General features: G+C 32.8%; 2 protein-coding genes, 3 non-coding genes and 1 pseudogene across 8 annotated transcripts; 1 reads left to right on the forward strand and 5 right to left on the reverse strand.

Annotated features, from left to right (window-relative positions):
- Window positions 1-5029: 5029 nt before the first annotated feature.
- TRNAW-CCA (transfer RNA tryptophan (anticodon CCA)) lies at window positions 5030-5101 on the reverse strand. Its single transcript has one exon. It is a non-coding gene; the product is annotated as a tRNA-Trp (tRNA).
- A 5106-nt stretch (window positions 5102-10207) lies between these two features.
- Window positions 10208-13378, reverse strand: LOC136233507 (small ribosomal subunit protein mS86 (rPPR1)-like). Of its 4 annotated transcripts, XM_066023182.1 has the most exons (3): window positions 11773-13378; window positions 11602-11619; window positions 10208-11272 (listed from the first exon to the last, which is right to left on the reverse strand). In XM_066023182.1, the coding sequence occupies exon 1, from the start codon at window positions 13276-13278 to the stop codon at window positions 12067-12069; it is 1212 nt and encodes a 403-aa protein (XP_065879254.1). In that variant the 5' UTR covers window positions 13279-13378; the 3' UTR covers window positions 10208-11272; window positions 11602-11619; window positions 11773-12066. The 4 variants fall into 4 exon arrangements, with proteins under 4 accessions (XP_065879254.1, XP_065879255.1, XP_065879253.1 ...); XM_066023183.1 differs by lacking the exon at window positions 11602-11619; XM_066023181.1 differs by having other exon boundaries at window positions 11602-13378.
- Window positions 13379-13512: 134 nt separating this feature from the next.
- TRNAW-CCA (transfer RNA tryptophan (anticodon CCA)) lies at window positions 13513-13584 on the reverse strand. The gene has a single exon. It is a non-coding gene; the product is annotated as a tRNA-Trp (tRNA).
- A 681-nt stretch (window positions 13585-14265) lies between these two features.
- On the forward strand, window positions 14266-14564 carry LOC136232320 (NADH-ubiquinone oxidoreductase chain 1-like; annotated as a pseudogene).
- A 1044-nt stretch (window positions 14565-15608) lies between these two features.
- On the reverse strand, window positions 15609-16300 carry LOC136233789 (uncharacterized). The gene is given in 2 exon segments (XM_066023478.1): window positions 15609-15905; window positions 16187-16300. Coding segments are annotated over 2 exon segments (411 nt in total).
- A 545-nt stretch (window positions 16301-16845) lies between these two features.
- TRNAW-CCA (transfer RNA tryptophan (anticodon CCA)) lies at window positions 16846-16917 on the reverse strand. Its single transcript has one exon. It is a non-coding gene; the product is annotated as a tRNA-Trp (tRNA).
- Between the last annotated feature and the right edge of the window lie 9332 nt (window positions 16918-26249).

Raw genomic sequence — 26249 nt, forward strand, 5'->3', positions numbered from 1 at the left:
TCTCGATAATAGCTCCATCTTACTTATGGGATAAATTGCATTTATGGTCCTTAAGAGTTTACTTTCTTTTGACCCCTTATCGTTAAAAACGGATATAAGAATTGCAAAAGAAATACCATTACTGTTAAAAAAGGTTAGAAAAAAATAAAATTAAATTATGGCCCTGTTTGGTAAAAAGCGTTTTGGGATAAAAATAGCGGTTTTGACCAATTTTAGAGGTTTGACCACTGAAACCGCTAATTGGAGTGTTTTGTGGAGAGAGGTTTGGGAGAGAGTTTTGAGATGAAAACGCTAATTTAGAAAAAACTCTTAAAATGAGCTTTTTCCATTAGCGTTTTGCAATATTAAAATTAATGGACTTCTTTAACCCTAATAGATAGACTCCCTCTTCTCCTGCGCCAAAATTAATGCCCTTATTCGTCTTTTTGCACAAACCGCTATTATCAATCAGGTAATTTTTACCAAACAGGTATACACAAACAGCTAATTAAATCAGCTAGTCAAATCAACTAATGTAATCAGCTAACAGCTAACAGCTAATTCCCAAACAGGGCCTATGTTGAATGTCTTTTGTGAGTATGAAAGGTTTAATGCCCCTCCCAACGTATGCATAATGGTCATATTTAACCCCAACGTTTCAAGTAAAGTGTAGATTGAGCCTAACGTATGAAACGGTGCAAATTTAATTCTAAAGTTTTCAAGCAAAATCAATTTTAGTGCTGCTCTATCGAAATTTTAAAAAGACTAGTTTGACTATAAGTTAACTGTCACATGGGACCTTCCAAACAAGTTTGTCGATAAATTGAACCAGTGCATTTTTTTGTAACTATATTAATAACACATAAAATATTTTAGACAGTTTGACCAAAAAAAATAACTAACTTATATATAGCAGATTTAGGTTTAGCATTTTAACCAAATTTTTATAATTTTGTTGATAATACACTAAATATGTTAGATATAATTGATATTTGGAAGGTCTGAAGTGACAGTTAAATACCAGAAAAATCAATTTTTTCTATTTTTCGATAACATGTGGCCAAAATTGATCTTACTTGGAAACGTTAGGATTATATTTGTATTATTTATACGTTAAGGCTAAATCTGCACTTCCTTTAAAATGTTAGGGTTAAATTTGATCTAAATCACCTGAAAGTACAAGAACAAATGTCTAATTAATGCACCATAAATTAAAGTTGCAAAATGTCTTACATGTACCTGACATTCGGATGAACCTGGTTTAAGAAAGCCTACTTAGCACTCACATCTTTAAGATGGTTTTTGAAGCTGAAAAGTTTATTTTGTCTAAGGATGGAATGTATGTGGGTAAATGTTATATATCCAATGGATTGTAGAAATTTAATGCAATTTCTTGTTAGTCCAATGCAATGACTTTTTTTTTTTTAGTTTCGGAATGCAATGACTATTAATAAGAACAATGTTCTTCTACTTATATCATTGAGTCATTTAATTTATGGCACAGTAGACTTGGATATGTTAATTATGACACTTTACGTAAATTAATTAATTTAGAACATATCACTTCATTCTAAATTGATTATGAACATAATGTGAAATTTGTGTTGAGACAAATTTAACAAGGTCGTTATTCCATACTGTGGAAAGAAATAAAAAACCGCTTGATCTTATACATTATGATATTTGTGACTTAAAATTTATTCAAACTAGATGAAGTAATAAATATTTTCTTGCTTTCATTGATGATACTACAAAATATTGTTATGTATATTTGCTTAAAAGCAAAGTCGATGTTATTGATAAATTTGTTCTTTATAAGTAGGAAGTAGAAAACCAATTTAATAAAAATATTGAAGTGGTTAGAAGTGATCATGGTGATAAATATGTTGAACCATTTAACAAGTTTTGCTCATAACATGGAATTATTCACGAGGTAACATCACCATACTTGTTATCGTCGTAATCTACAGCTTCTTCGGATTTAATTTTTTTTATTTCATATCATTTTTCTAGAATTAATAATAATTCATACAATTTTCATCATTTTACGTTTCTAAGTCATTTTCATGTATTTCCAGGTGTTTTCACAATGTTTTATCTATATTACCAAAGTCGAGAGACGACACGATAATTTGGTGTCAAACGACACCATTTTAAGTAAAGTTCAAGGTACCTTGGGAAGGAGCATCACCACCTCATGGAGGTGAAAATAGTTGGGACTTTGATCCCAACTCACCCTGCACCTTGGTGAGGTGCATCGCCACCTCGCCGAGGTAAAGATAGTTGGGACAAAAGCCCCAACCCATCCCTGCACCTCGACGAGGTGCTTGCAAAAATTATCCATAAATATTTCATGTTCCTATATGGTTTCAACACTGACTCGCAAACTTTTTGGTGTATAATTGTTGTCATCCATAAATGTGACTGTTTGGCAGTTGGGGGATAGTTGTAGACTTGGGTTTTGGGAGTATATGTGACTTTCCACTATTAAAGGAGGCTTAGGGATACATTCAAAGAGACACCAAACTTAGACTTAAACTATTTCTCCCTCTGTATTTTTAGTTTACTGTTTCTTTTCTTTAAGAATCGGCAGTTTATATGTTGTTATCGTTTCTGTTATTAAGTGTTATTTGTACAAGAATTCATCCAATAAAAATAAGCTTTTCACTTTATTGAAGGAGTTCCGTTCGGCAATCGTCATTACGATTTCTTCTAATCCTTGTTTTACTTTTATTACTATGAACTTCATTGTCTATCTTTCTAAGGTTGGTTTTAATCTAATCATGGGCTAAAACTTTCTTAACTAAGGCTAAAAGCGGATATTAACCTTAATTATAAAGTAATCACGTTAACCTAATCAAAATATGTTTATCCATTTGAAAACTAATTTATGATTCTTAATGCTTGTTGGAGATGGACCAAATCCCAACTCGAATATAATTAATCATTTATATGGAATGTGATTAAATTGATTAATCGAAATCCATAAGTAAGACCTAATGACCATTTAGTGTGGCTTATTGGGTTTTCAAGATTTTTTATGAATCTTAATACTATCTTTGATTTATTACTTTAGCGGAACCAGGGTAAAGTAATAAATCAGAGGTTAAGAACTGAGAAAACTTAATGCTTATTTGGATTAATTACTTTAGTTGGACCAATGTAAAGTAATTAATCAAAAGTTTAGAACTAATAAATGGAGAGGTTTTTTTAATCTTAAGTAATCACTTTAGTCGGACCAAAGTAAAGCAGTTAACAAAGGTTTAGATCTAAGAAACTTAATGTTTCTTTGGATTAATTATTTTAGTCGGGCCAAGGTAAAGTAATTAATCGGAAGTTTAGAACCAATAACTCAAGAATGTATTAGTTAATAAGAAAAATCATTAACTCAAAAAGGATAAAACAACTTGAAAAAGGTTAAATGTTATTACTAAGAAAAGAGGTTAAGTGAAGCTAAAAGCCTTAGTTTCTTCTATCATAAGTAATCTTATCAACTCTGTAATTTTCATTTCACTTGTTAAAGTAATTCTTAATTTGGTTACCTAACAAACTCTGCATTTTGATTGTTTAAATAATAGTAAATAAGCAAAAAGATTAATAATTACGGTCGTCCTCCTCATGGGAACGATACTATACTTTGACTTTATTACTTGATGCACGATAAAGGTGCACATGCCTTCACATAGTTTGGTTTAAGTCTGACGAGAATAATATTATAGTACTAGCAATTGATTTATTTTTCAAGTCGACCCATTTACTATCTATTATTTGATTGACCAATCCTTTATATTGAAATGGGTGAAAAGTCAAATGTTTTGGCAATTCCTCCTCGGGGGATGAATCGAGATATTTTTGAATCATAGCTCGAGATTTTTGTTAATCCCTCGTTGTAATAATATCTCGAGTTTTACTACAATTACATGAAATGCGGTTGGATAACATCCTTTTTCGATTGGGTATGGCGTCAACTATTCCTCGAGCCCGCCAATTAGTTAATCATATACATATTTTAGCTAATGGTCATATAATATATATCCCAACTCCTCAATCGAATGGAATAGTGAAGCGCAAGAATCGTACCTAAAGGAAACGATGAACGTAATGTTAAACAGCTCTGAGTTGCCACATAACATGTGGGGGGAAGTTGTTTCATCCGCTAATTACCTTTTAAATAAAGTTTCATCAGACAAAACACCACATGAGTTATGTAAAGGAAGAAAATCTTCCTATAATTATTAGAAAGTGTGGAGGTGTCTTGCTAAGGTAATGGCTCTATTACCAAAGAAAATGAAAATTAGTCTAAAGATCATGGTCGGTCCTGCTATTTTATGGTCCTAGGAGAAATAAGAGATAATGGGCTTTTAATTAAAAAAAATTGTACTTAAAAGGTTAAAATTATAATTTTTGGCCAATTTTAAGTCTAAAATATCATATTATTTGGTACTCTTTAGGCGTGAATGAGTATTATAATTACATTTATAATAAAAAAAAATATTATAGACATAGTAAAAAAAAATTAGGCTCCTTTTGGCACTGGGTTCTGGGCAGTTGCACTATTGCCTATGCCTAGGGCTGACCCTACGAAAGATAGTGGATTATATTTTCATTGATTATGCACTTCATAGTAATGCATATTGATTACTTGTTTATGAATCCGAAAATCCTAAGATTCATAATAACATTATCATGGAATTTAAGAATGCTTCATTCTTTGAAAACGTATTTCCATACAAGAGAAATGAGGGTAGACCTGGACTCAAATAAACTCTAAAAACAGTTGATGAAAACATTTAAGACCTTCAACAAGAAGTTGAGGAAGAGGCAGAGCCTAGAATGAGTAAATTTGGACAGGAGTGGGTGTTACCACCCCCGAATCGTGGGGATCCCCACCCTGCCCCCGAAAACCGCTTGTGGTTACCCCCGAAAAATCCCTGAAAAAAACACCATAAGCTAATATTATATAGAGAATAATTAAAATTTGAAGTTCAATTAAAATTTAATAGTTTGTTGTTTTTCTTTGGTTGGATATGTAAAATCTTTTTAAAAAGAATGAACCTGAAGTGAATCGAACACGCAACCTTCTGATCTGGAGTCAGACACGCTACCATTGCGCCACAAATCCTAATGAAAGTTAAAGTAGTTGTACAAGACTATATCGAAGTGTTTATAAAATGTTGTGTAAAAAATGTTTTTATGAAATAGTACGAGTACATGTAAAGTTGATTAATTACTGGAAGTTATAAATTTTATTCTGAGAAAGTGTAAATTTATCCTTAACGTACGAACTTATGTAATTTTAATTTTAATTTTTTTAAATAAGATCAACTTTATCTCAATAAAATAATTTAAATAGATTATTTCTTACTATTTGATAACATTAGGTAAGGATAAATTTGATTTTCCTTTACAAAATTAGAAGTTAAAGTGTACCATTTCATATAGGGTGAAGTCCAAAAAAAATCCATGTGTTTTCACGTATTGTCAAACTGTAACTTGAAAAAAAAATTATTCAAAAGGTGACTGAGCTTTTTCGTTTTGCTAAAAACAATGATCTTTTAGCTTGACACTATAAAAATAACCGTTAACGACCTCAAAATGGAAAATTACAAGAATTAAAGTTGTTTAGTACCATATTTACTAGTGTTCGAGTTTGTGAAGAAAAGAATATATGAAGTCCCTACATTATCCAATCAAATGACAATAAATGAGCTTATACAAATGTTAATGGATCACTATGGAGTGGGTTGACAAGTGTCCTCGAGATATTCCATTTGATGTTGGCTACGGGAGGAAGAAGGTTTTGGATAGTATCCGGTTAACTAAGTGAGAGATAGAGAAGTCTGAGGATGGTCAACTCAAAGCAAATGTATGATTTTCTAAGAGTGTTCATGGGATTGCCAAGAAGTGGGTTGACAAGTGTCGTCAAGACAGTCCATTTGAGGTGATCAATGAGCGGAATAAAGTTGTGGCTAATTTTTGAATTAGTGAAGTGGAAAATAAGAAGGTTCAGGGTCCACTCAACATGATGTAGGAGCTTGGAAAGGTGTTCAAGGGATTATTGAGCGGTGGTTTGACAAGCTTCATCACAATATTCCATTTGATGTCGGTGAAGAGTGGAAAACGAATGTCAATGAGGATGAGAACTAGGCCAAGTTACACGTTGAAATGGGATATGAAATTATTGTATACTCAAGCATTGAGAGGCTTTCTAGCACAATAAGTCTCAAATGTCAAACTCAACAAAATGATACGTTCAAGAATATAAAGAAAGTGAACCTGGAAGTTTGCGGGGTGGTCTTCATAAATTCATTACGAATAACACTTTGTTCGATGTGAAAGTTTAGAGTTCGTTCACGATCGACAAGCTTTTTCCATACTCAATAAAGAACTTAAGATCAAGTTCTTTTCAAGAGAGAGCGTATGATGAAGACATCAAGTTCACTGAATGTGTGAAAACGGGTAGTTAGGAGAAGTCGGGTAAAATGGATAAAACACTGAGGGTAAGAGATGACAAACCGTGTGGAAAATAGTTCACACGGAGAATCACTTTGTTGGTTTAAGGTCAAAATCTTGAATCAATTTTTTACTATCAACACTGATCTGCATCAGCATCCATTAATCTTTTGTTCGGTTTCTGGTAACCATACTCACCAGATGTGCCATATGGCAGTTAGGCAAGCAAAAAATTGCCACATGACATTACTTGTGCCAACTAACCTGACCCACCATCTTGATTTAATTCAACCCTTTTCTTTTCCCACATCCAAATTAAAAAGGCAAAAAAACAATGAGTCTCTCCCATTGTACGACTTGTTTCTTATCTCCAAACTTCAAAGGTGCTTCCAACTAAAAGCAATGTTTGGTAAATGTAAAACTACTTTCCTTAAAAACTAGAAAAGTTTGAAAAATTGCTTTTAGGAAAAACTATAATTTGTAACCTTTGGAGAAAGTAACTGTCACAACTTAACAAAAAATTGATATTTAAATTTTGTCGGACTAAAATATTCCATTGTAACCTAATATTATATATTTTTTATTTTTTTATGTCTTGACTTTTAGAACTTTTATAGTGTTTTAAACACTCATCAACTTTTTCCAAAATAAATTATTGATAAAAAAAAATGAAACAAGAAGAGAGAAGGAGGCTCCTTAATAATGAGCTGAAAAATTATTCTTTTACTCTCTTTTGGATGATAGTATTTTAAAGTAGATAATGGTAAATGTAATTAGGTAGCATTATTTGTTTTGAGATATAATTGAAAATAATAATAAGTGAGGGAAGTTGAAAGTGAATTTTGAATAGTTTTCTTTACAACCCAAATTAGAAGAAAAACATGGTATATATGTTTTTTCCTAAAATTATCTTTTATATTTTATTTTATTTACACAAATGAAGAAAGTAAAAGTTTTACATATAATCTTGAAATTTTTAAGTATGAAAAAATACCACTCATGCTTCTAAACTTTGTTAACAAAATAAATAAATATCCCCCATCATTTTTTTATTCACTATTGAAAAAAGAAATAGCTAAATAGTTGACATTTAATACCGTATAAAACAATGTTTAGAATATTTCAATTATTTTATATTAATAAATACCGTGGTGTTCATATGGACTTGAATGACCATGTGACTAAATTCATTTAATCATTCCGGATTCATATTGGAGATACTCTAATTAGTAATAGTTGGGAATTCGATCTAATCAACTTTGATTATAATTAATTTAGTTGATAGAGAACTAAATGGTATAAAAATAATTTTGTATTTCACCTTACCTTACTTTACCATCAAACCAAATACAAATACATTATTAAATCATCACTTACTTTATCTACTATCGAAACACAACAAATTATTTTACACAACTCACTTACTTCACCTTACATTAGCTTACTTTAATTCATGCTCACTTGTGTGGTGAAGGTTTTGACCTAATGGTTGAGAGTCTACGACTCGTAAGCTAGTCAAGCACTCTTTAGATGGATCCTCTGACAATTAAAGTTTTCTACGTGCACTATGATTCGAACATAAGATCTCTAGCTTAAGCGACTTGAGATTTTTAACCACTCAAATCCACCTTGATCAGTATGTTTCTTGAGTCTTTAATGAGTTTCTGAATTTTTCAATGGTTATGGGGAAAAAAACAATTCATACAAACATTTTTGGATTTAGTTTGCTCTAATGTCTGTACTGTATGTGAAATTGTTAACCAGTCTAGCACATAATCTAAATTCACTATTTAATAAAATTAAGCAAACAATTCATTAGGGATATTGACTTTCCACTTGCGACTTACAATAGGAGAACATATGAAGTTAGGGTCCTTTACTAATTATGGATTTTTTTTTCAATTAAAAAATTATATTTTTTTAACATTGATTGTAATTAATTAGAAAAAGAAAAACCCGAGATTACCCCGATTCCTGGTTGGACCGCCAGGTCACGGATTAATCCCAATTTTTGTTGGGTTATTGCATTTAAAAAATCCAATGACCCAGACCGGAGACCTGTCCAGTTTCCGAACCGACCAACCGGTGTAATCCGAGTCTGACAACACTGATTAAAACAACAAATGAAACTACTAAAAGGAGAATCAAACGGACATTTAATAACAACCATAAAGGGTAAGGCGTTAAATCTCTTCCACTGACGGATTCTGGAAGTGGGCTTGAGCTTTAACTTTTTCTGCATCAATTGGATATCCATAAATCTTCAGAGAGCACACCAAACAACCCTGTCAATGAATCCTAATGAATTGTTGTTTGTTATTTGTTGTTACTTGTACGACTATGTTGCACGAAAACTCTTCTTCACTAGCGTTTCATGTCCGTTTTTGTTTCCGTTTCTTTTTTGTCTCCATTACCTGGGAGCAGAAAAACGCGTTATCATCTTGACCACAAATCCCCACCGACTTTTCCTAGCAACATAGCTTGTAGATAATAGCTATTAGCAGTTATTCCTGAATCTAACTATCCGTTTCCGTTTCCGTGCAATATAGCTTGTAGATAATAGCTATTAACAGTTGTTACTGAATCTAACTAATCAATTTATATCTATTTTATGAATTAAAACAACAAAAAATGTTGTGGAAAGGAGAGAGAACCAAACCAAACCGACTGTAGCACATTAAATCTCTTCCAATTTTCCAAGGAAGAATCACTAATGTTGTCTTCAATCAGTTGAGATCATCAAAAAAAGGAGTTACAAACCCTGTGAAGCAAAAGAAAGAGCATCTGATCTGCTTATGGAACAGAAGTTGAGTACCATGCAGCAAGTAAGATTTTATCATAGTTGTTAAATCGAGATTCGACTCGTGACTCGAAATCTCATTTTGTGAATCGGGACTCGTGAATTGAATCGGATCGTAAGATTCGGATCAAATTCAAAATATTATAAAAAAATAAAATATTAACCATATTTAACTTTAAATACTAGTCTAAAAAAATTATATCTACACTTATAAATCTAATAATTATATGGAAATTATACAATTAATATTACATAATTTTAAATCTTAAATACTATTTATATATATATATATATATATATATATATAAACTCTTTTTTTATATATATATCAAGGATTTTGGATACATGAAAGTGCATAAATTAATTATAGTTTATTAAAAAAAATCAAACAATTTAAATATGGAGCTTATTGTAGTGGAAAAGAATTAAAAATAAGTTTTTCTTTTATCGAAATAGGAAGAATTTTATTAAGGGTAGGGGTGAGAATCTGAAAAAGTTGAGAGCAATGATTAAAATTCACCATTTGACTTTAAACTCACCGTTTCACTTGAGACTCCTTAAATTAAAACATAAAAAATAATTAATAAGATAAAGCCTTCATCTTCTACATTGTGTAACCTAATTTTTCCATCATCACAACTTCTGCCGCCCTCCTGATCCTTCCTTCATCCAAACCTCTGCCGCCCTTTCTTTTCCAGCCCAGGCTAACCCATCCCTTGTTCCGACACTGCTTCTCCAGACGTTTTCATGGAAAACAGTGTTTTTTTTCTAATGGTGTCATGAATCGGCCGAATCGATGGACTTGGCCGATTCGGCCGAGTCGAATCGATGGACTTGGCCGATTCGGCCGAGTCACCACCGATTCGGCCGATTCATGTCCGATTCATGAAGAGTTCGAGTCGTACCATAGATACGACTCGAAATCTTCATGAATCGGATCGAATCGTACGAGTCGACTCGTACGATTCTAACAACTATGGATTTTATACAATTAGTAGCGAGTAAAATCATGAGGGTGGGCCTTGGCGCAACGGTAAACGTTGTTATCGTGTGACCGAGTTTTAGGAGCGGTCTCTTGCCGAAGACTTGCCCCTAGTACACCCTTGTGATGGGACCCCTCCCTGGACCCTCGCTTAGGCGGGAACGCGTAGTGCTTGTCCAAATTATCCGATTGGTCTCCTGAACTTTGAAAATGCTCATTAGCCTCCTAAACTTACTTAGGATGACCTATTGACTGCTTACACTTGCTCAAAAGTAACTTATACGCCCTGAAGTGGTTACAATGATCAATTAACCTCTGAACTTTCTTAAAGTGATACACATTTTTAACTTATCGAGATTTCTACTTGTTCTGCCACTGAACTTATGAGGTTAACATTTTAAGCAAGTTCAGCTAATGAAACATCTCCAAAGTTCAGAAGGTCAATCAATGATATGGACAAATAGAGGGGCTGATCTATTAAGCCTAACATCAGTATTTTGAGCAAGGATTTTCTTCAAAAGTCACCAAGTTGAGTATGCAGTCTTCTAAAAAAGATGGACCATAAGCCAAAATTCTAGACATATATAGACTAAACCACCAGCATATATGTATCCATTGTCATCTTACATGTGAGGCAGTTATTTTTTTTTTTAACACAGGTGAGGTTAGGACCCGAAGGATACAACGAAAAGAAGAAAAAACACTAGGTTCGAGTCATCCGAGGTAGACAAGAACCGCACATGTCGGCAAAAATAAAATCCCAGATGCCTGCAGGAGGCACTTCACACGGGTCTCGTGATGATCCAAGGACAAATACCTTGCGTAGTAGTAGCCATCCAGTCAGAAGCTCTGTTGCCCACATGCAGTACATGAACAATCTTCACATCCCAATCACGATCATACAATTGATATCACGGCACTTACCAATAAGCCAATAGAAATGATGCCAATGCTCCGTACCATGACTGACCAAGCGAACCACAACCAATAGAAACGATGCAGATGCTCCGTACCATGACTGAAGCAGTTACTTTTATGGAAACTGTGAAGTGCAGCACCTGTACATGTTTAAGAATCAACCTATAGGAGCGGAACAGATTTGGCTATTCATAGCCCCATGTACTAGTCTAGGAAAGTCAACTGCCCCTTATAGTTTGGAAAGGTTCTATGTACCCCTAAACTTGCTTAAAATGACTTGTTGACCCTCTAAATCCACATGGCGGAGCAAGAGGAGATTTCAGACAAGTTGAAGTGTATATCACTTTAAGTAAGTTCAGGGTGTAATTAGGACATTTCCAAAGTATAGGAGGACAATTGACTTTTGTAGACAAGTACAAAGGGCTAGGGATGTATTAAGCCGAACAGATTTTGAAAGGTAAATTCAGACCTCTAATACGTTCAACACCTGCAAAAACAAAATGAAAACCAGCAAACTGAAACAAAAAACCTTTTTCCCTCGTTCAATGAAGAAAGTGAAATCAGTCTTTCCGGGCACTATTGATTAGCAAATGTAAAATTGTTATTTCCACTCGCATATATGCTTCTCAAGCAATATTACCTGATCTTCTTCTATGTTCTTATCAAAACAAATGAAAGACTGAAATGTCTCCTTCCCTATTGTGGAAAACCAGCTTCAACTTCTTCAGAACACTTCCTCGAAAATCTCTTCTTCATTTCACTCAAAAGCTTTTTTGCCTCTTGCACGTTTCCAACATGAGCAAGGCCATTAACCAGAGATTTCGCAGCTTTTATTGTTATTTCCACCAACTCAGATATGCTTCTCATATAATATTACATGATCTTCCTCTATGTTCTTATCAGACAAATGAATAACTGAAATGTATCCCCTTCCCTACTGTGGCAAACCAGCCTCAACTTCTTCCCACTGGCTAACGTTCTTCGTAAATCTCTTCTTCATTTCACGCACAAGCATTTTCGCCTCTTGCACTTTTCCAACACGAGCAAGGCCATTAACCAGAGATTTCATAGTTGCGCAATTTGGAACCCATCCCTTCACCAAACACATATTACAGACTCGGAATGCAGTCTCAAAATCCCCGGTTTTACATAAATAGTGCACCAAAGTAAAACAACAATGAGCATCTAATTGGAATCCCCTAGCAACCATGACATTAAACATCTTCTTAGCTTCCTCTACATTTTCTTCTATACAGAAACCGAGAATTAAATGAGAAAAAGTATCAGAATTTGTCTTCACATTCCTAGATAACATATCATCAAGCAAAGCTTTAGCCTCTGCAGACCTTTTTATCTTACACAAACTCAAAATCCTAATATTATAAGTTTCTAACCCCTGGCCAATCCCATATTTCTTCATAATTTCCAAAATTTTACCAACATCGTCATACTTCTCCTCCATGTAAAACCCACAAATTATATTCCCAAAAGTAGTAGCATTTGGCTTCACGCCTTTCCTATCCATCTCTGCCAAAACAGAATAACATGAACTAGAACTTCCAGATTCAGAGAGTGCTTTAGTAACAGTATTATATGTCTGCAAATTTGGCTCGATATTGTAAGTTTTAGGAAATTCAATAAAAACCCTATTCAGCTCCTTAAATTTCTTAGCTAAAATGAAAGCAAAAATCAAAGCATTCAAGGCCTTAACTGATCCAGTAAAAGAATTACTAACTACATTAGAATGATACTCTTCGAAACTACGAATAGCATCGTCGATCATACCAGCCTGACCGTAGAGAATGATGGAGTGGGAAGCAAATCGTTCGGAGGAGCGGAGATCAGGGCGAGACGATTGGAGTTCGTCGATGAATTGCTGAATGTAGGTGAAATTGTTTGATTGAGAGAGTTTGGAGATGGCTGCGGAGAGGACCATGCGATCCATGTGGAATTCCGGACTAAGAGAGGCTGATTGGCAGATTTCAATGATCTTTTCCGGGTTATCCTCGGCTTTAACAAGAGAAAGCACAGCTCTTGCTTTATCCCTGGTGTAGAGTGGAGAAGTGGAGTTCGGAGAGACGATTGAGGAGAAATGACGATTGCTTCTAACTAGAGATTGAATACGGTGACGAAGAACAAAAGCCATTTTCAGATTGAGTTCTCAATTTCACTGATTTCTAGGGTTCTTCAGTGGAGCTGATGATCCAGAAAAAAGAGGGAAAAGGGGGATGTTTTGGAAATGTTCCAGTGCGGTAGTTAATAATTGTTTATGATCTCATTGATCTGTAGTGGATGAAATCAACGGTGGTGATTTAACCAGCACGTTTTAATTAAAGGAAATAGAAAAATATTTAAAAAATACTAAATCCGTATAAAAAATTGAACCTGACGTGAATCGAACACGCAACCTTCTGATCTGGAGTCAGACGCGCTACCATTGCGCCACAGATCCGGATGGAAGTTTAGTTGGCTACTACAATATATAATTAAATGTCAAATAAAATATTGTGTCAATTATTGAAAAAAAGATGAATTACTAAGACGGTTAAGTATAAATTTGGTAGAATTAAAAATGTGTAAATTTATCTCTAATTTAGGAACTTGTGTAATCCTAAATTTTTTAAATAAAATCAATTTTATCTCAACTTAATAAAAAAAATTAAATAGATTGATTTCCTATTATTTGATAATGTTATATAAAAGTAAAATTGATTTTCTTTAACAATATTAAGAGTTACATCATTTCGTGTGTGGGTAAATCTACACTTTCTAAAAATGATAGGGAAATTTTGAATCATATCCCTTTAATTAACCGGCATTCTTTTATAATTAAAGTTTGTTGCGTATACTTTAATAATGATAAAAATAAACTACAAATTTATCTTTATCATTTTTGAAGAAAAGTAAATTTACTCGGTCCAAACTTAAAGACGTCTATTTTTTTCTTTTCCAATTTGTATTTTTCAAGAAAGGGTCTCATCCTTCAATATCATGATTGAATCGAATTGAACGGACCAGATCATGAGTGAATAGAAAATCGAAAACGTATATAGTTGTTCCAACTGAAATTCTTGGAATAATTTTACCACTTCTACTAGGAGTAGTCTTCGTAGTGCTAGCTGAACGTAAAGTAATGGCTTTTGTGCAGCGTCAAAAGAATCTTGATATAGTGGGATTGTTCAGATTGTTACAGCCTCTAATAGATGGTTGGAAATTGATTCTAAAAAACTTATTTCACCAAGTAGTGCTAATTTCTCCCTTTTTAGAATGGCTCCAATGGCTACATTTATGTTAAGTCAGGTCTTCCAAGATGTTGTACCTTTTGATTATGGTATGCTATTATTAGATCCAAACATAAGGTTACTTTATTTGTTTGTCATATCTTCAGTGGGTGCTTATGGAATTGTTATAGCAGGTTGATCTAGTAATTAAAGGGTGGTCATTTGGTCGTATATGATACTAGGACCAATAGGTCATAATTGGGTTTGTGCCGCATGTGTTGAATGTTCTACTCTACATATGTTATACTCTACATATGTCCTCACTATATAATATTAAATTGTGGCAATCAATTTTCTTGGCCACTAAATGTTTTAATGTCGCGTTTCTAGTGGCTAAAATTTTTTCCGCCACAAAAGGCATTAGTGGCGAATTTCTAGCCTTTTGTGGCAAATAATTTCCCCATAAAAGACGTTTTTCTTGTAAAATTTCATTCATCAATAGCAATAGACCCCATTCGTTCACTTTTTTTTTAAGCTGAGATCAATAAGTGGAAGTCATAAAAAAAAGATGTTTAACTTCGCAGCTTAAATGAAGAAGAAGGATAACTTCTCAAGCTGGACTAAAAATATATATTTTATATTTATATTATATATATAAAAAAGATTTGTCGTCTTTTTTTAAACCTAACTAACCGACTATTGTTCTTGTCAACGTTGTTAAGGACCTATAGGTTCAGCTACTTTCTTTACTTATGAAAGATAACAGGGTTATTCAAAAAGGAAAATGCACTACTATACAATACATTAGTAGAAGTAAGCGTTAGTCTAACCTAGCTTATGTTTTAAAGTAGGGTGTAGAATGATAGGCGATCGGGTTAGTGAAGATATTAGGCTAATAGATAAGATATTGTTGGTGTGCAGCCTTCATTCTACTACGCAATGTAAGCGTTGTGAAGTAACTTAGCTTGACTCTATCTGAGTCAATAGGGAAACCATACCTACATTGTATATAGAAGAATCGTTGTTCATGGACTTTTTAAGGTCTAACCTTTCACTCTCCTACTAAAAGCAAAGCCGCTTCGCATCACTGATATCTTACTAATAAGATTCAATTCAAAAGGCCCTACTTAGTTGAGTGACAATGATAAAGGCTTGGGATACTTTGTGAATCCATAAATATAAAGAGTATGTCACAACAAAATGATGGTCCCCTATGCATTTCATTCTTTCCGAAATAGAAAAAAAGTACCCTTTATCATAGTGAACCTCTCCTTATGATAGGGTTGAGGGAAATGCTTCCCAGTTGGGGGATGGATCGAATCGGAGTTTCCTTAGGTAGCCTCCAACCCACAGTTATCCTAAAAATTCCGTGCTTGGTGGAGAAGAAGCGAACAAAGGTACGCTCGTTTTCTGTCTCGTTCTCTACCATGAACTGGGGTCACACGCCAGCTAGGTCAGATTGGAGAAACATTTTTTGAGAACATCCTCTCGATCTACTTACTGCAATGAATAAGAACTTTTGTCTAGATGTTCCCTCTTACTCTGATCCCCTCTACGCATAGGACGTTGTCTGGGCCAAGAGTTATAATTAGTTGGCGTTTTCATTTGGTTGTTTTTTTCTCATTGTTGATACAGGTAAGTCCCTGCTACATGATGTTTACTGGTTGGTAGTGAGAGGACTCTTAGTATATGCATACCCAAAAAGGGATGTTGTGATTAGAATCATTTTCTTTTGTTTCTTGCTTTCCCTTAGCATCAGAAAAATAGTCTATCTATATGCCTAGCTTTGGTAGATTTCCCCTAATATATTCCACAAAAATTCTAGAAATCTTTTGGTTGATAAGTATGATGACTCAATAGTAGTGTGAAATTGAGTTTCTTTTCCGGTGGATCTGATCTATAGTTAAGGGGCAATACATACAAAAGGTCCGAAGAAGGAGCGGACATAAGAGTACATAATAAACCCACCCTTCCATATATATAACTTATTCACATTAATGAAATGGCTGGATGCATAAGGGAGTGCATGTTTGTGAGACCTTAGTCGGGATGCATAGGGGAGTCACGAGCACGGAAGGGGTTCATAGTATTAGTACTTGTTTTTCTTTGCTGAGTCAAAAGTGGCATGGCGTGTAGTGAGCTTTCTAGCGGAAGACAGACTTAAAACTGCCTTACAACTTGCTTTGATCTAGAGGGAGCTTCCTGAGTCAGACCAACTCGGCCACCCAATCATCTAAATGGAATGTGGTTATTAGGAAATCGACTATTCACTCACTAAAAGAGCTCAACAAAGTCACTCCTCGATCCTTTTAAAGCATACTAGATGGATTATGTTAAATAAGTATTCTGTGAGGTGATATATTAGTCCTTGCTTGCTTGCTTTTTAATTGAAAAAAAAAATTAGTATTTTAATTGGAAATTTTTTTTTATGTCAATACTAAAGATAAGAAATAGGTAATCAACAACAAATAAAATAAAAAGTTGGGAAAAATTGAACCTGACGTGAATCGAACACGCAACCTTTTGATCTGGAGTCAGACGCGCTACCATTGCGCCACAGATCCTGATAAAAGGTTAAGTGGTTGTACAATAATATAACTAAAGTTTATTAAAGTAATGTGTCGAATAAAAATGTTTTTATAAAATAGTACGAGTATATATGAAGTTGATAAATTATTGTTAAAACGTTTAAGTTCTAAATTTGTTCCTACCATTTTTTTTTTGGGGAAATGTAAATTTATTCTTAACGTGTGAAATTGTGCAATTTTAACCCTAAATTTTTAAACAAGATTAATTTTACTTTTACCTAACAAAAATTTAAACAGATCGATTTACTGTTATTTGATAATGTTAGGTAAAGGTAAAATGCTTAGCGACGTTAAAAGTTAAATTGTACCATTTCGTATATTAGAAGTAGATCTACACTTCCCAAAAAATGATAAGGAAATTTGGACCTTATCCCTTTAATTAACTAACATTTTTTTACGATTCAAGTTTGTTGCGTATGCTTTAATAATAATAAGGATAAACTACAAATTTATCTCTATCATTTGTGAGGATATGCGGATTTATCCATAGCGTACAAAATGGTACAAATATATCTTTAACATTTATAAGTAATGCAATTTTACCCCTACTTAACGGAAAATTTAAACGAACTGATTTAACTCACATCAGATCTTTTAAACATTAATTTATGTCTAAAATATTTAATGTGTTAATAACACATTTACAAACAAGTTATTAAAATACTAATAACTAAGTCTGACACATATAAATCAATCACAAAACAAAATGTTAAATGTTAAAGTGTCTAAAATACTTTTTGTGTTACTAATATCATTGCAAACGACTAACCAAAATATACGAACCTGCTTCAATTTTATCAACAAACTTACTTTGAAGGTCCAATATGGCAATTGAATAGTTATCAAACTAGCTTGTTCAAAATTTATCAAAACTAAGATAAAATTGATGTTGCTTGAAAATGTTAGGAGTAAATTTATATCATTTTATTTTTTTAATAAAATCTAAAAGCTTGAAGTAAAAGAGAAGCTTAAACATCCCAATTATGTTGTTACCCCTAAGACTAAACTTGTGCACCCAAGTCCGATATTATCAAAGATAAGTAAGAAAGTTAAAACTAGAAGATGAATAATACATCCAGAAAATGGGCAATTAGCAAAGCCAAAACTAAGCTAACATATTAACATCATCAATAATAATAAAAACTACAAAAATCAGGTGTCGAATACCACTGTATTGTGCCATTAGCTAAAACCCTATGCATGCCGAGCCAAAACATCCACCACTCGATTTCCTTCTCTAAAAATGTGAGTGACCTCCAATTGCATTTGAGCACAAAACGACAAATAATGCATCCATTCATGCCTGAACCGCCAAACGACTAAGGACGTCTTGCTTCTGAAAAGACCGACCACATAGTAGAATATACTTCTAGCCATAGGTTATGCCACCCAAGAGCTCATGTTGTACCAACGGTATAAATTACTTTTCCTCATAAACAAAAGCCGACATAATAACAAGAGAGAATGCGTTCATAGGAAAACCCTCTATAATTATGGGAAATGTCACTAGAACCCGTTGTCCTAAAAGAACCAAACACCAACCCATCAATGTCCACTTTCATCCAACCTAGAGGCGGCGGCTTACAATTAACTTCTAAAATCCTCGGAGCAGCATCAACACTCCTCGAAACTTCAAGCTATCTAAAGACATAGCGGTCCAGTGTTGGATCGAACATGTAGTCTCGACTTAGCATGTTAGACTCCTTAATCATTTTCTAAAGAAGGCGCAACCTATTGAAAAAAATTGGTATTTTTTTTAAAAAAAAGCTTCATTTCTTGCCCTTTAAATAGACCTCTTTAGTAGGGGTTGGCTAGCCGAAACTTGAAGAAAGTATTGGTGCCGCACAAGATTTTAGTCTGGTACAGACCTGACTCCGTGACACAAAGTACCACAAGTTAGAGACTAAAAGATAAATTAAGGACACTTGTATGTTTTCACCATTGGATGAATTTTACACTTCATCCAATGGTGAAAAAAACAAAGTAAAGTTTACTTTATCTAAAACAAAGTAAGTATAAAAAGCACCATATATTTCTATAGTGGAAAAACTTCGCACATTTGTACAAATATCCATGCCCATAATATTCCAAACGGATTTATAAAAAATATTAGCATATTTAATCCAGTGGTCAATTTTTTCACTGAGACATAACAGTAAAAAATGCTTAATTATGGTCACCCACGTTAAGCCATCGGATACGACTCTTACCTTTGAGAAAAATTTATTCCCCGCGAGATGCTCATCTAAATTCTTATGGAGAACAAGCTCCTTACAATGCAAGTCATTAACCAGGACCCCGAATGATGCAGGGCTCAAACATATCATTTTTAGCCTCCAATGTATTAAAATTGTAAAAATGTTATCATTTTTTAGAAACTAGCATTGAACTAATAGAAAATTAAACATGTTTACTTTTTTTAATGGTAAAGACATGATAAAAATGAATATTAAATATGTTTATTTTTTTTAATGGTAAAGACATATTAAAAATGAATTCAAAAGTGTTATCTTTTTTTTATCAATTCAAGAGTGTTATCAAAATAAAAATAAAGAGTCTATTTAAATTAATTAATAATGGTAACATGTTTTTATAATTATTGAAAAATAAAATAAAAATAAATAATTTTAAAAAAAAATGAGATTGAAGGGAGTCGAACATAGGACCTCTAAAATAAAAGTAAGCAACCTTAACCATCTCATCTACCTTTAAACATTGAAATGATACTACATAGAGTCAATATAATTCTCTCCAACATATTACCAGACACTATTACTAAAAAAAAAATCTCAATTCTCCGGTCGCTTACTGGGGCTCGAGCCCCTAACCCCCCTTGGTTCCGCCCCTGTTTGAAAGCCCTTGAATTTCAATTTCATATAGTAACAACTACTATCCTAAAAAAAAAAAAGCAGGTCGATATACTTCAGATCCATGTTGCTATTCCAAATTGCACTGAATGATAGATCTTATATTAATTTATGGCACATCCTCACATATAAATATCCCTGGACTTGCATGGTCTGTCATATGTTTTTAATTCCACAACAAGAGACTTAGGCTCTGTTCTTTTTTTATTGAAATTAAGTAAACTGAATTGAACTGAACTGAAATTACTGATACCGAAATTAAGTGACAAAAAACAGAGCATTAGATACCATGAAACCTATTGAATTAAAAGTTCAAATTGGTAGTTAAAGGTGCACTTCTTATTAATATCGATTGGAAAAAGATCCGTAAAATAAAAGGATCCCCATTTAGCTATGAAGGTCTGAATTAGGATTGTAATCGAGCCGAGACGAGTCGAGCTTTGGTCTGTTCAAGCTCTACTCACTATAAAATTAATGAGCCCGAGCCCGAGCCCGAGCCCGAGCCGAGCCGAGTCGAGCTTTGGTCTGCTCAAGCTCTACTCACTATAAAATTAACGAGCCCGAGCCCGAGCCGAGCTTTGGCTTGCTCAAGCTCGACTCAGCTCATTACAAAATAAACGAGCTCGAGCCGAGCCCAAAACCCTATTTGAATTTGGTTCATTAAGAAAATTATCTTACCATGAATTGGTTGTAAGTGAATCGTTAATTATATTTATGAAGTTTGCTCACAAATAGCTTTTTAATTGTGTAAATAACTAAGATCACAAGCAAAGTTTGTGAATAAATAAATAAGATGCTTACAAATAGTTCGTCTTATTATATTTGTGAATGAACTCATCTAATAGCAAATGAAATAATATTAAGTTTAGATATTTGTGAACTAACACAAAGCTATATAGTTTTCTACAAAACTAAAATTGTTCATAAATGTTCTAATCGAGCTGCTCGCGAGCTTTGCCCCGCTCAAGCTCGGCTTGTTTACGAACCGAACTAGTAAATCGTGCTTACGAGTGGTTCGTTTACAAATCGAACCAAATCAAACTGAACTTTCATCGAGCCGACTACCGAACCGCTCATAAGCGGCTCGGCTCATTTACAGCCCTAGTCTGAAAGAATAAAAATCGATTAGGACTAGTTGTGAAAAGTAATCTCGTTCAAATAAAATAGGGTAAAGTTCAAATAAAACTCCTGTGGTTTCACTAATTTTCAGATAAAGGGCTGTGGTTTACTTTTTGTCAAAACAAGGATTGGGGTTTCAAACTTGGATTAATGCTATTAAAACCATCTTTAACGATCTGAAAATGAAAATTTTCAAGAATTAAAGTTGTTCAATATCATATTTTCTATGGAACTGCATTTTCGATTTTCGAAAATCATCTTTTTTGGAACTTTCTCTCTCTAAACATTAACTTTCTCTCTCTTTACCAAACATCACCTAAACAATCTCAAAATAAAAAAGTTGAAGAATTAAAGTTGCTTAAAATATTAGTAGTTCTTAAAATATGTCATTTTTGAAGTCGTCCAAGGTGATTTTAATAGTATCAATCGAAAAAATCCTTATTTTGTTAAAGTTAAAAACCTCAATCCTCGTTTTGACAAAAAGTAAACCACAGTCCTTTATCTGAAAATTAGTGAAACCACAGAGGTTTTATTTGAACTTTACCCAATAAAATATTGATGTTTGCCTTCTAATCTAATTCATACATTAAAATATTGGGTAAATTATATTCATGGCCACTAAACTTTACACATTCTTATATTATACCTATTGAACTTCAATTTTTGACAGTATGATCACTGAATTTTACACTTTTTAATACCGGTGACAACTCAACTACTAACTCTTCAAAATGGCCGTTAACGACATCAAAATGAAAATATTTAAGAATTAAAGTTATTCAGAACAAAATTTACCATGAAACCATATTATTTATTTTCCAAAATCTTATTTTTTTGGAGTTTTTTCTCTCTAAAAATTCACGCTCTCCCCTAACCAAACAACACCTAAATGACTTCAAAACGATTTTTTTAAGAATTAAAGTTCCTTAGAATAGCATTAACTCTTCGAATTTTTTATTTTGAGGCCGTCAACGGTCATTTTGAAGCATTGAATGACCATCAGTGTTAAACAGTGTAAACTTCAGAAATTCAGTAGTCATAATATTAAAATGAGTAAAGTTCAGTGGACCATAAATGCAATTTACCCTTAAAACATTACTATTTTTTTTTTTTATAATAATGCTTAATTATTTCATTAGATAAAAAAGTATAAATACATCATAAAAATAATAAGGGATAAAACCTTACATAAATACAAATAATACAAAATCCGCAATAAAATCCATAAAGGTAATAAAAAAAATTAAAGTATTACATGCACGTGCAAAAAGTGTTGATTTGTTATTGAGCTAACCCTCTCAGCAACCTTTCATTCTCCAAGCAATTCAAATTTACGGATGCCATTAACTTGTTGCTACGTACATTCTATTTAAACCAAATTCTCATTGTTGCCCAATGTATATAATATATATCTACAGTACGCATGGATTTGATTATTTAAACTAAATCATCCTTCCAAAGAAGAATAGAATAAAGACCGACGGATTTTTGGTTGTTTATTTTTATGCTTATTTTTGTCTTTTTGTTTTAAAATAGAGAGTTTTAGATATTAGGTTAATGATCTTTTGTCTTTTATATCTGAAAAGTACCATTTTACTAAAACAGAAAATCTCAATTTTTTGAAGAAACAGTTTTTTTCAACAGTAAACAGTAAGTAAAACAAACGAGCTCTTAATATCCATTTGTTTTTTTTATAGTGCTTTTAGCTTCTTTTTTTTTTAAGAAAATTCAACTAAAATTTAATAGTTATCCACAACAAATAATTAATAATAACAATATATGACCAATATCGTTTTGATTAAGAATGTCTTGCTATTGATACGCTTTAAGTTTCTTTTCCTCTTTTTGTTTTTTTCTCTCTTTCTCTCTCTGACCATAAAGTCCCTGAATAAGTCATATGCAAAAATAACTTTGGAAGAAAATAGTGATGCAGAAATAGTTATTAGCCATGACGATGCTGAGGTCCAACCAATACCAAAAGCTCTGAGCTCGAGTCTCATCGGCAGATTTCTCAGTATTAAAATTTCAATGATGAAGAAAATGATGGTAGATCTTCGGTATCCGTCTAAAGGGTTATGTATGTTAAGAGACTATGCTGGTTTTATTAGGATAACAGTAGGGGGTTACATCTATTGAGAATAAAATGAAGGAAACCCGACTAAGGTGGTTTGACCATGTAAGACGAGGAGCGCTTGATGCGCCGATTAGAAAGATTGAAGAGTGGCAAATGGATGCAACGGTGAGGGGTATGAGAAAGGCCTAAGCAAACTTGAAACATGATGATTGAGAGTGATATGAGTTTATTGGAGATTGAGGAAAATATGGTGGTGGATAGGACGGAGTGGAGGGAGAGAATTTATGCCGCTGACACGACTTAATTTCACGGTTTCATATAACGGTTCATGTTAGTCGATAGTGAATCATTTCGGGACTAAAGCTTTGTTGTTGTTGTTTGTATGACCACCGAAATTAATGTTTCAAAATGACTATTATGACCTTAAAATAGAAACATCCCAAAATTAAAAGTAGTTAGAATCACGTTCACTGGGTTAAATGCACCATTGGTCACTGAACTTATATGGTTGTCTCAAAATGGTCACTCAACTTCAATTTGTCTCAATAAAATCACTCAACTTTGAGTTTTGTCTCAATTGGGTCACTCCGCCGATTTTAGTGGTTAAAATGCATCGAAATAATGACATGGGTAACACATCAACATAAGTTAACCCAAATCTCTAACCGCAACAAAATGTGACAACCACATGTCGGGTATTTTTATGAAAAAAACTAAATTTTTCATAAAAGTAATCGACATGCGATAGCCAGGGTGGCGCATATGTGGATGTCATGTGTCATTTCTATTAGAAATATGAGTGGTCTCATATTGACATGTTACTTACATCATCATTCCGATGTTTTTTAATCATTGAAATCGTCAGAGTGACCTAATTGAGACAAAACTCAAAGTTAAGTGATTTTATTGAGAAAAATTGAAGTTGAGTGACCATTTTAAGACAACCATATAAGTTCAGTAACCAATGGTGCATTTAACCCACGTCCACCATATAATCACATTTTTTCTCTTTCTAAATTTTTATTTTTTCTTTCCTAACCAAACAGCACATAAATGATTACAAAACAAAAATGTTTAATAATTAAAGTTGTTTTGAATATTATCAATTCTAAGAATTTTATATTTTAAAGTTAGAAAAAGTCATATTGAAACTTAGAGATCATAATATTAGAAAAATATAAAATTAAGGGACTTTAACGTTATTTTAAAATTTAATAACCATATTTTATTAAAGTTGAGTGGCCATGAATGTAATTTACCCATTAATTAATTAAGTTCATACTTAATTCAGTTATTTGGACGGGTAAGGGTGCGTCTACAAATCAAATACGACAAGCACCGTCCAACCGGCCATTGCCACGTCGAGCCGTCAGAAATTTAGCGTCACAAACAGTTACTCCATATCTGGTGGACCCTAAGGAATGTACCTTGGCATCTATATCTTCTCCTCATCTTCGTGACTACATCACGTGATGCGACAATTCCAATTTCCAAACATGTCCTTCATCAAAAATAGTAGTATTTGTTTACGTGTTTTATTTTTGTTTCTTTAACATATTCCACATTTCTAAAACTAAATAAAAAAAGTAAAAAAAACAAAAGTAAAAAAATTTAAAAATTTAAAAAACTAAATTATGGTATTAATTTGATTTTTATATTATCCAAATTACCACCCTCATTTTATATTAATTGAAGGGTTAATACATATATTTGCCCCTGTGTTTTCGTGGAAAAACAGATTTGCCCTTAAATCAAATAAACCCACAAAACTATCCCTGAATTTTCCATAAACCTGTAATTATACCCTAATCTAATAGAGCTGCTAAACGACGATGACATCAAACCTTCTTGTCTCAAAAAAAAATTGGATGACGACAATCAAAATTCATTTGGTTTTTTTATTGTTTTCTATTGCTATTGCTTTTGGATTAATTATGAGGTTTAGACGTCGTTTTATTAGGTTGACTGAGCTTTTATGAAAATGAATTTTGACCAATCTGTTCTTCTAACTTGCTTTTAATCGAAATTGAATGTGCATATTTTTTTCTGTTTGTGATTGGTTGTTCTTTTCTGAAGTTTTTCTAGAGACAAGCAGGTTTGATGTGAACGCCGTTTAACAGCTTTGTTAGATTAGGGTATAATTGTAGGTTTGTGAAAAATTCAGGGATAGTTTTGTGGGTTTATTTGATTTAAGGGCAAATCTGTTTTTCTGAGAAAACACAGGAGCAAATATGTGTATTAACCCTTAATTGAATTTTATTTTGCTACTTAGGACCCGTTTGTTTTACTTACTGTTTGCTGTTACGGTTTGTCATTTGCTATTGCTGTTACGGTTTGTTGTTTGCTGTTGGAAAAATCTGTTTTTCCAAAAAACTGAGATTCTCTTCTTTTGTAAAAGACTGCTTTTCGGGTGTAAAAGGCAAACAGGAGGTCACTAACCAAACACATAATGCTGCATTTCAGATGTAAAAGGCAAACATGAGGTCACTAACCAAACACCTAAAACTCTCCATTCTGAGATGAAAATGCAAACATAAATATGAAAATGAGCAACCAAACACCCCCTCAATCCACAACGTAAAAATAATCTAAAAATCATGTAGGTGACTTCACATTTTTAGAAAAAAAATCTATAATAAAATTTGGACTATACTTTTGTTTCGTTTTGTATTTGTAAGATTAGTTTGATATTATTTTCCTGGACAATAAAAGCAATTTTTCAAAATTTTTAGCTAAAAATTACGTTTAATAAATGTAAAATTCATTCCCTATAAAAAAAACAGTTTAACAATTTATAAGAAAATCTGAACTTTTTGTGACAACAATATCAAAATCACCCTAAAAAATGTTGGACTTTCATTTAATATGTGATTTATAGTTATTTTATTCTATATTTTTCTTTGATGATTTTTTTGTCATTTATGATATGTTTTTTTTAGTTTTGTATATTTTGTACTAGTTTTAGCTTGATTTTTTCTGTTTTTATTTTATTTTCTCATTATATTTTTTAATGGAATAATATATACTTTTATAAAAAAATAAGGCCATCTCCAACCCATTACGCTATCTCTATCTCCATTTTTTATTTTCTAAACATCAAATCTTATTTTTTCTCCAACCCACTACACCATTTATTACACTAAAAATAATATTCTCCACTTTATTCTATTTTACATAACACTTTTATTATTTTTTATATATATTATTATTATCATCAATAATCTATATTAAAAAAATTAATTCAAAAA

Source organism: Euphorbia lathyris, chromosome 6 (genome assembly GCF_963576675.1).
Source record: "Euphorbia lathyris chromosome 6, ddEupLath1.1, whole genome shotgun sequence".
Taxonomy (NCBI): Eukaryota; Viridiplantae; Streptophyta; class Magnoliopsida; order Malpighiales; family Euphorbiaceae; genus Euphorbia; species Euphorbia lathyris.

Coding starts and splice junctions, on each gene's coding strand:
- LOC136233507 (XM_066023183.1), bottom strand. CDS start 13,278: ATGGCTTTTGTTCTTCGTCACCGTATTCAATCTCTAGTTAGAAGCAAT.